This window comes from Mixophyes fleayi, chromosome 7, assembly GCF_038048845.1.
Source record: "Mixophyes fleayi isolate aMixFle1 chromosome 7, aMixFle1.hap1, whole genome shotgun sequence".
Lineage (NCBI taxonomy): Eukaryota > Metazoa > Chordata > Amphibia > Anura > Limnodynastidae > Mixophyes > Mixophyes fleayi.
This window is the reverse complement of record NC_134408.1, coordinates 143989416-143999983: the sequence shown is the minus strand read 5'-3', so window position 1 is coordinate 143999983 and position 10568 is coordinate 143989416. Positions and strand designations below refer to the sequence as shown.

The following is a 10568-nucleotide window of genomic DNA, read 5'->3' as shown; positions in this document are numbered from 1 at the left end:
ACAGACTTATTCCCCCCTAAAATGCCCACATCCATTCATCATATCTGTGCTCTGACATTGAATGAAGTGCAACAACTGCCGCAGGCTCAGGAGAGCGATCAGTCACTGGCTGATCAATAATTACGCCAAGCAGAGGTATTGATTTGTTGCAGTTCCGTCACTGTTTTGTCTATTCAGTGGAAAAATATATTGTGCATGCTGCATAAGATAAATGGGCTATCCGTCCTTTTTCTTTTGCATTGTCAATAAATTAGTAATTAGTTCAATAACGTTAATAAAAGTAAACTTTGTTTGAATTTCTGTCTACTAGTGACCTCCACCTTGTGCCCTGTGCATTCAAAGGAGAGAGGGAACCATCTCACGTGTTACTGTACATTCTAAAAACAGAACCTGTGTCACTCGGCAAAGAGATGGTTGGGAAACGTCATGGAAATCCATGGACACGGCCTGGGGACGTAGATAACTCAATAGGACAGACGGGTAGTAACACACAGAATAGATACAGATACCAGACAGAGAGGTTGGAGACAACACCAGGACACTGGGGCAGGTCGGAATTCAGGAAAATCCTAAATGGAGGAGTTCATGGGAAGCGGATAGACCAAGGTTAGATTAAGGGTGGACAACTATTAAACTTCGTCAGTTTAAACTCCAAGCAATCATTCCAGTTCCACTAGGGAGAAATAGAGAGGGTATTGGGTAACTTGACGTTTAAAATAACGTGTGGGTTCCATTGTCTTCTGATTGTGAGCTGTATGTCTTGCACATTAACCTGGCTACAGGTTAGGTAAAAAAAAAAAGGTCCACCTGTGATATGTGGACATTCGGGGAAGGGTCAAACCTCTGCCACGATTTCCGTACATTCCATTCCAGTAGCTGACCCCATTCCAGATTTAAACAGCTTCAATATATTGCAAAGATACACAGTTTTGTCCAAACACCAAGAGTAGGGCTCAGAAGTTTAGTCTGGTTCCAGCTCAGGACACTGAACTTGGAGAAGTAAGATGAGAACTATACAAGAAGGGGACGAGAGTGAAGGAAAGGAAGAACTGGTTAGAAAAGAAAGTTCCACCCGCAGTATGAGAGACTCCGTGGGTCATGAGGACTTTGAAGAGTTTGTCCTGAACTTTGAGGATTACGATCTTTGGGAATCCATCAAGACTCATCTCACCCATCCAGAAGGAAACAGCATTTGTGAGTAATGCTCAATCGCTTCATTTGTCTTGTAGGTTGTATGATGCCACGTGCGTTCTTCATGTTAATATATATAATATTTCCTCTTAAAGGGTGATTATGCCCTATATATAAGTTATTTGGAGTGTGTCGTATTGTATTCAGTTCAACTTATGGTCTTAGTTCATTTAACATTTTTATTGCAATTCTTGTTCTGGTCAAATGAAATATCCATAGATTTTGAAAGAACATTATCCTTAGTGGCCATAATCTATGAAATTCTTATTTGGCATTAAAGAAGAACTCCGCCCAATAATTTAATTTGCGTGGACCCCCATACCAACTAGCAACGTCAACTGAATACATTCAGCAGCCCTGCCATTATGGAGAAACTAGGTTCTGCCCATGCTGCGTTCCTTTGATGGTTCAAGTTTTACAACCTGGGGCTAGATTTACTAAACTGCTGGTTTGAAAAAGTGGATATGTTGCCTATAGCAACCAATCAGATTCTAGCTGTCATTTTGTAGAGTGTACTAAATAAATGAAAGCTAGAATCTGATTGGTTGCTATAGGCAACATCTCCACTTTTTCAAACCTGCAGTTTAGTAAATATACCCCTGGAGTTTAAATTCCAGGCTGTGAGACCAGGAGCAACAGTGGACTGCAGATGCTGGCATGATGAGCTTGTCCCGAATGGTTCGGCTATTTGGCTTTTTGATTGTAGAGGAGGTTTATTGTAGTTGCAGTTGGAGTTTTTCTTTAAAGTGGACTTGACCACTAAGTAGAGGCAGCCATTTTGGGAGCTGAAACAATATTCTAGAAATTTAATTTTTTCACTATTAACTGTGAAATGTCTGAAGCCATGTGGAGGCAGCCAATTTATAGGCTGATCATTGGTTTAGCTCACAAAATGGCTTCCTCCGCTGTGCATCAGTGACGTGCATCACAAAGTTACTCATAAAGGGCCTGATTCATTCAGGCACACAAAACAAATATATAGTGCGTTTGTTTAAAATCACGCGTAACTCAGTAATACTCACGTCCATATTCAACTACAAGCAAATCTGAAGATCACCATCACCATTTATTTATATAGCGCCACAAATTCTGCAGCGCTGTACAGAGAACTCACTCACATCAGTCCCTGCCCCATTGGAGCTTACAATCTAAATTCCCTAACACACAGATAGACAGAGAGAGACAAGGGTCAATTTAATAGCAGCCAATTAAACTACTAGTATGTTTTTGGAGTGTGTGAGGAAACCGGAGCACCCGGAGGAAACCCACGCAAACACGGGGAGAACATACAAACTGCACACAGATAAGGCCATGGTCAGGAATTGAACTCATGACACCAGTGCTGAGATGCAGAAGTGCTAACCACTGAGCCACCGTGAAGATACGTCTCTTGTTGAATATGGGTCTAGGTACATTCTTCCCTGTCACTGCAGAATACGTACAATAGATATGTGGAATATAAAGTCCCTGTAGAACGTACAGAAAAAAACCAAAACAATTATTGTCACCTGTATAGTTATTAATGAAAAAAAAACATTAAAACATTTTTTAAAATGTTTTGCTAACACATGTTATGGCCTGCATACACGACCATCAGTACTATCACTCAGAACTTACACCTGCTCTATAGCTAGTGCAAGTGATACGATAGAAAAACACCTACCTCAGTGATGCTCAAAGCTTGAATTGGGCACTGCAATGAGCGCTCGAGCTTGGCACGTCATTACTATTCATTGACTACATGCATACGCCCAGTCCCCTCCCTGTTCCACCAATGAAATCGTAGGCTGTAGTAAGCGTCCTTTGTGCTCGAAAGATGAATTGGACGTACTTGCGTTCTCTGGCGTATGGTTCGTTGCTGAGCATACACAGAGCGATTTAACGTACAATACGTCACGTTCTTCGTGAATTAGGCCCAAAATGTCTCAGTGATGTCACCTTTTTCTACTTAATCGAAAGGCTGCATTTTAATCAGTATAAATTCAGATACGAAATGCCTCATTGACGTCACGGGTTTGGTGCGAATGAATAGTCTGTGTTTTCAAAACTATTGGTACAGCCCACAAAATGTCTGCCTCCATTGTGTACAATTGACAGGTGCACTTTCACGAGCAAAACTTTTGAATAAAACATCTCTCAGATGTGACCCTCTATGCTTTGGTTTTGCAAGATGAAATCTGCGCAGTTAATCTATAAATTACGGATCAGTACAGCTGTGCAGTGTTATTTAAGCACTGTGAATTATGTTGGCGGATGCTATCTGTATCCCAATAATAACTAGACAAGGAGCATTACTCTGTGTACATCTTTTGTTTTTAGATTTAAATATATTTTACTGGGAGTAGCAAGCTGTTTTTTTTTTTGTAAATATATAATTGGAATGATTGTTGAGTGGGTTTTTAGCTACTTTAGCAATGTTACGTGTTTTCTGGTTGGGCTATGCGATGTTTGCATCAAGTTTGGAGTACAAAATGTCAGAATTCTGTGGAATTTACACCCACTTTTTCTGGTTGGCCTCAGCTAACGCTTGGTTGTCTCATTGCTATAGTTTTGAACATGGAGGACCCTCCTGCGTTGCGCAGGCAGCTGGTAACAAAGAACCGGGCAAGCAGAAAAGAAGCCAGCGTTGTCCCCCCACAAATGAACTGGACTAAGAAAAAATCCGATCGGAAGGGACCCCATGAGGTGAGTATATTAAACTCTATCGCCGGGACTTTCTATGGTTTTCTTCACCCCTGGATAGGATCACTTTACTGCTCGATAGGTCAAGTAAAACAGCTCCCTAGTTTTCCCATGCTCAAATCAGCATCATTATAGGTCTTAGTGTTACAGACAAATTGTATAGGATAGTGTTTTATTAAACCTGGTCCTCAGGACCCCTAACAGTGCAGGTTTTCCACATATCCTGCTTTAGCACAGGTGTATTCATTACTGACTGGCACATTGTAACAGATCCACAGGTGGTATAATTATTACTCTTGTCACCTGGAAAACATGTAACCACCTCACACCCCCGCCTACAAGACTTCTCCCGTGCTGCTCCCCACTTATGGAATTCCCTACCACGCTCAATCAGACTTTCCCACTTTCTACCTCTTTAGATGCTCTTTGAAAACCCATTTATTTTTTAGAGGTGACCTTATCCTCGATAACACTACTCACACTAATGCACCCTCACAACTGTCCCAATCTCCACTCTGAGCCACACTCACTTATTTTGTTTCAGCTGTGCCCTCTTCCACTTAGAATGTAAGCTCTCTAATGAGCAGGGTCCTGCATAGCCTTTGTTTTTTATGTCTGCATTTATTTTGTCTACCTTGTATGTCCCTGTTTTATGTATGCACAGTTTTAGTTTGTCTGGATATCCACTTGTAGACCTTCCAGTTTCATGTCTATTTAGGAGAACCATGATTCCTCTTGTTCAAGCGTTGTCCTATGAAGACCCCCTCGGACAAGAAGTTAAACGGTCTTTTAGAGAGCTTATATTCAACCTCTGGTTTGACAATTATATTAGCCTCTGATTCTGTTTGGTTGACAAAAGCCACGTTCAGGAATTTTACTTCAAACTCTTCCTGGTGTCCAAGTGTGATGGTTCTTTCTGACCTGTGTTGGATCTGAAAGCCCCTAACAAATTCCTTTAAGAGCTATTCAAAATGGAGTCGCTTCGGTCATTGATGAAGGCATTGTTAATGGGGTGACCCTTCTCTGTTTCACTGTGGTGTGGCAGGTAGTCTTCACAGGCCAGCCTCCTGGGATGGGGAATATTTATTCTTCATAATACCCAGTGTACATGGTTCAATGAGGAGTCCACCTACCAATCAATGTTCTAGAACTCAGGGCTATCTACCTGCCCCTGAGCATCTGGACATAACTCTTAATGAAATGAGCAGTCGGGGTCCAGATAGACAATGATAAAATGATAGCTTATCTGAACCATCAGGTGGGGTACATATAGCCCCTAGGCCATAAAATAAGCCTCTGTAATCCCCAGGTGAGTAGAATGTTTTGTTTTGGCCATATCAGCAACATTTCGGGTGTGGGCAACTGGGAGGCATACTTGCTGAGTTTTCAACATCAGGACAGGTGAGTGGTCCCTCCATCCTGAAAGTTTTTGGGACCATGTGCAAACCTGGCGTCCCTATATATAGATCAACTTGTCACCTTTGGCTGAACTTTCAGTCTCAGGTTCCCTTTCATCTTCTGGACCATAGAAAAGTGGTTCTTGGCTACCATGATCCTTAAGCATAAAAGCCTTGCTGACCCAATTATTGAGACCATGGTGCTGGCACAGAGGCTCTCTACTTCTCATGTCTATTGTGGATTTAGGGGTCCTACTTGACATGGTGTGAGGAAAGGAGTTTTACAACCAAAGTCTTTCTAATGTCTCATTTGGCTTCTTTTCTTCAAGAACTGTGTTAAATGAACTTCTGTAGCTGGGTGATCGTGTTTTTCTCCTGATTGCACACTATTCTCTTCTACTGTGAGAATCTGTAATTGATTACAGCTCCCCTGTCATCTGCACCAAACTGAGGCAGCAATTTGTTGGCTTTACTAATGTAACTAGTGACCCCACTAATGTATAAAGTAAGTAGGTCACTACTTTCTAACTGCTGAGCTCAACTCTATCAACATCAAACACAATACCTATTTGAGTCAATATAATAAAGCCTATGTCCAAATTAAGGAGATTGCAGAACCAAACTTGAAGAAAGATGAGTTGTCTAGTAAGGGTTATGCCTTGATTATCTCCCGTAACTTCAGTTTTGTATTGCCAGGTGTTTGTGGAGTTGAATGAGTTGGTCTGTGATGGAGTGCAGGAAATGCAGTGGAAGGAGACAGCTCGCTGGATAAAATTTGAGGAGGATGTGGAGCAGGATACATCTCGGTGGGGCAAACCTCACGTGGCCTCACTGTCGTTCCGTAGCCTGCTGGAGCTCAGGAAGACGATCGCCCATGGTGGGTGTCCTCAAACGTAGAAAGGAAAACAGAGGCCATTTTGCAATATATTTCTGTGCTGACTCTTTGTCTCTTCCACAATTGCTCTCTCCTCACAGGAGCTGTCCTACTGGACTTGGATCAAACCACTATGCCGGGAATCGCCCAGATGATTGTAGAGACAATGGTCGTTTCTGACCAGATCAGAGCTATCGATCGTGCCAATGTTCTACGGTCTCTTATGTTGAAGCACAGGTAACTTGTGTAGCTCAGCTTACTATGGAGGTGGCCAGGGCCGGCTTAACCCAAGGTCTAACTGGACTACAGCCCAGGGGCCTTGGGCATCCAGGGGGCCCTTGAAAGCACTCAGCGGCATTATTGATCGGTGTGGGAGCGGGGGGCGCCCCCGGCCCCATCAATGCTGCCGAGCCTGTCACTGTAGTCCTTCCGCGGTGCTCAGTAATCTCCTTACTGAGGAGCTCTCGTAAGAGTGAGACTATGAATCTCAATCTTGCGAGATCTCCTCAGTAAGGAGCTTACAGTGCGCCATGGAAGGACTACAGTGACAGGAGAACAGAAAGAGGTAAGCGCTTGGGGGCGGGGGGGCGGTGGGCGGCTCACAGGGGTGGTCTCACGTTGGGAGAGGCCTCCATTGCTTTAATCCGGTCCTGGAGGTGGCATCAGCGTATTGGAATCCTGGAGAAAAAACTTGGGAAACGATAGAACCCACTCAGCTATCTGCTTTTGAAAGAAATACATTGAGTGGATAAATTTAAGCATGTTAGACTATGTTATATTGTCATGGACATATCAACATATTTCTCTTTGCTAGCCACCCCAACGATGGAAGAGATTTCCACCATCCTCGCAACAATTCCACTTCTGGTGTAAGCAACCATGTCACGACCAACAGCCCATCCAAAGAAGCCAACAGTCATAATCCTCATAATGACCCAGACAGCAAGCAGGTGAGATGTGACATCTGGAAGCTTAGTGACTAACATTAAGGGGTATATTTACTAAACTGCGGGTTTGAAAAAGTGGAGACGTTGCCTATAGCAACCAATCAGATTCTAGCTGTCATTTTGTAGAATGTACTAAATGAGTGAAAGCTAGAATCTGATTGGTTGCTTAAGGCCACTTCTCCACTTTTCCAAACCCGCAGTTTAGTAAATCTAGCCCTAAGTCTCGCTTAGGGTTTTCAAAACTTTATCTTCTTCTTCTTTGAAGGCTCTTGAGAGAACATCAGAATTTTTTAATTTGATATGTTTCTTTATGTGTGTTTTCACAACAGCGAGACCTATTTGTTACACATAAAATATACAAAAGATGGTAATAAATGTATAAAGACTTGTAAAGAGACTTGTAAATATTATCCATATAAACAGTGAGTTATGATGTCATGACATAATGGGTAAGTTATGATGTCATCACTTCAGTATTCATTAGGAATATTTCTGTATGATAAAAATAAGATACATAGAAATAAGTATGGGTATTAGAAGTCACCTTGGAAGTCTATGACCTGTATATTGTCAATGCTGCCTCCTGTCTTTATAGTCATGGGACTTTATCATTTCTAATATCCTCATACTTCAAAGTATAGGGTGCACCATTTCCTTCATAAATAATAATAATTTGTCTGTTTGTACGAATGCACCCAATAAATGTGACCCAAACATTGTCTAATTTTAGTTTCTTTGAAAATGTTCCATAGGTAAATCCCTAGAAGGTATTGTAGGCAAAACTCGCCTCAATATAAGCTTTCAAGCAGGTCTCTCTTTTGTTTTATTGTCTTGTGCTCTGATCTAGAAAACGCAGAATGGTCCGGATGGCCACCGTTTAAAACACTGGAAACTCATGGAGAAGATCCCAGAGAATGCAGAGGCTACTGTCGTTCTTGTGGGTTAGTAACCATATTCCACTTAATTCCCCCACGGCACAGTACCCAGGGTCTGATCATCCAATAGGCTGACTAGGTTGCAGCCTAGGGCGCAAGGGTTTGGGGGAGCAACATTTTTCAGGGTGCAAATTTGTGTTGAAGGATTTTAAATTAAATGAAGTTCATTTTACCTGCTATGTATTAATGGCAGGGAAGGCGAGGGGGCTTATTAGCCTAAGGAGGCCTGAACCCTTAATCAGGTCCCGACAGTACCTAGTCCTGACATTTGCTTTTAGAACAGCTAGACTATTGTTCTCAGGTGCAATTGATAGTGTGGAATTTTGACAATCACTAGATTAGAGATTAGAAGTTAGATCTATGCTTGGTTTAAGTTAGCATTAGGGCTACATTGGGACAATCGGAGTTCAATACATGAGCTAAGGTGCTACATATTGCATTTCGGTCCAGCCAAGTGCAAAGGCAAAAAGTGACTCGTATGCTATAGAACCCAGTCACACAGCAATGTTCGTCACGGGGTCAGAGGGTTGTTGTCTTGTGTGAACTGTGTAAAGGGTGATAATAAGGTAACCTAGAGAGGTTTTGAGGGTGGTTGAGGAATATTATAAGCTTGCCTGAAGAGGTTATTCCTCTCTAAGCTTACCAATGAATACACTTAGACAGAGATAGGAATTTGAGAGTGCCTTGAACAATGAAGGTATCTCTGTAGAGGTGGATAATGATGTCATACAAGATAACAACGTCTGTGTAAACCGCAGGTTGCGTGGAGTTCCTGGCTAATCCAGCCATGGCGTTTGTGCGTCTCAGTGATGCCGTCCTGCTGGAGTCAGTCCTAGAGGTGCCGGTTCCTGTCCGTTTCCTGTTCGTTTTACTTGGCCCCACGCAGTCTAACATGGATTACCATGAGATTGGGCGTTCCATCTCTACCCTCATGTCAGACATGGTAGGTTCACCTGATGCATTCTCTGTGCCCCTGTACAGAATCACATGCATGGTGTGTTTTATCCGATGATAAATGCAGTATATCATGTACGATACCATTATTTGTAGCGTTTGCAAAAAGGCACAACATTTGTAAATTATTTCAGAGCATTTGTTTAAAATAGTACCATTTTGTAAAATAAACTTTGCATTATTAATGTTTGGTTTTGCACAACCAGTGCTAGAGGAAGGCGTTTGAAGGTACTGGTACTATGCCAGATGGCTAAGGTAGTAGTTCAGATAAAATTTGTTTGTACTAACTAGTTCACAGTACTCTAAATTCTGCCCTGGTAGCCATATATATGTTCCAGACTGTTAAAAAATGACATAGAAACTTTCAAATCCCTATTGTGAATGACACAAGATATGCTTTCATATTACATTTATAACTTTAGTTATATTTAGTAATATAAGCCAAACAGAAAATTTGTATCTCTCCAAACCCCCAGTTTCAGACAAAACTTCGGACAAGTTCTCGCCTTGCCATTTCTAAAACCGTAAAACATTTTCATAAAAAACAACCTAATGAATCATATGCAATAAAATAGTTGAAGGGGGGGGGGGGCATATGCAAACCAAGGGGGTTTCCTAGTGTCCGGAAACCCCCCTCCAGGCCTGGGACACTGTTTAATTGAGGTGGCTGGACCCTGTCCCCGCTTTACACGGCTCTGCTTGAAAAGGGAGAGCTGTGTGCCCCTAACAGTAGTGCACGCAGCATTGCCCATGTATATTATGGGGATAGGAAAAGTTGGAGAGCAGCCAAGCGCTGTCTAAAATTATAGCCACGCCCCCATGCATGCTGGTCACGCCCACTGGTGGCGTGACGTGGAAACCCCCCTCTACAAATCCTGCTTTTGCCCCTGGGGTGGGGGGGGGGGGGGGGGTTAGTGTCGATTTACTAAAACTTCTACAAGGGAAAAGTGGAGGTGTTGCCCAAAGTTACCAATCAGATTCTAGCTATCATTTCTAGAATGTACTAGACTATTGATAGCTAGAATTTGATTGGTTGCTACGGACAACACCTCCACTTTTTCTTTTTAGAGGTTTTAGTAAATCTGCCCCTTAAGGTGACCATACACAATGCAATATCACAGCAAAATCCAAATCCGCAGCGCTGTACAGAGAATATTTTTATCATTCACATCAGTCCCTGACCCATTGGAGCTTACAGTCTAAATTACCCCGTACAGCTGGATCTCATCTGATTTGGCCACCAAGGTGTTCGGTGAAATTGAACAATATTGTCCCTCAATGCTTCAGGATTGGACCTTGTCAGACCAGGTTTTAGCTGAGATGAGTACTGAGATATAGTAGAATAATAAGATCATATTCTAGCTTTGTTGGGTTGGGTTGTGCAGTGCATTAGTTATAGATATTCTTTGGCTTGTAAGTCCTTTATAGTATTGTATTGTATAAAAAGTCATGTAGCTGCTCAATCAAGCATTAAAATAACAGTGATAAACTATGTTAAATACAGTACTTTCCCAGCCATAGAATCTCGAAGTCTACAATCCATCCCAGCAATGGGGCAAGAGCTCTTACAAGATGCAAAATTACTACT

General features: G+C 42.2%; 1 protein-coding gene across 1 annotated transcript in view; it reads left to right on the top strand.

The window, feature by feature from the left end:
• Positions 1-473: 473 nt before the first annotated feature.
• SLC4A3 (solute carrier family 4 member 3) overlaps positions 474-10568 on the top strand; it is a 26969-nt gene continuing 16874 nt past the window's right edge. Inside the window, exons 1-7 of the mRNA XM_075180968.1 lie at positions 474-1194; positions 3740-3876; positions 5967-6147; positions 6246-6381; positions 6959-7094; positions 7939-8032; positions 8785-8969. Coding sequence (XP_075037069.1) covers positions 1005-1194; positions 3740-3876; positions 5967-6147; positions 6246-6381; positions 6959-7094; positions 7939-8032; positions 8785-8969 — 1059 coding nt within the window. The 5' untranslated portion in view covers positions 474-1004. The remainder of the gene's footprint in view (positions 1195-3739; positions 3877-5966; positions 6148-6245; positions 6382-6958; positions 7095-7938; positions 8033-8784; positions 8970-10568) is intronic.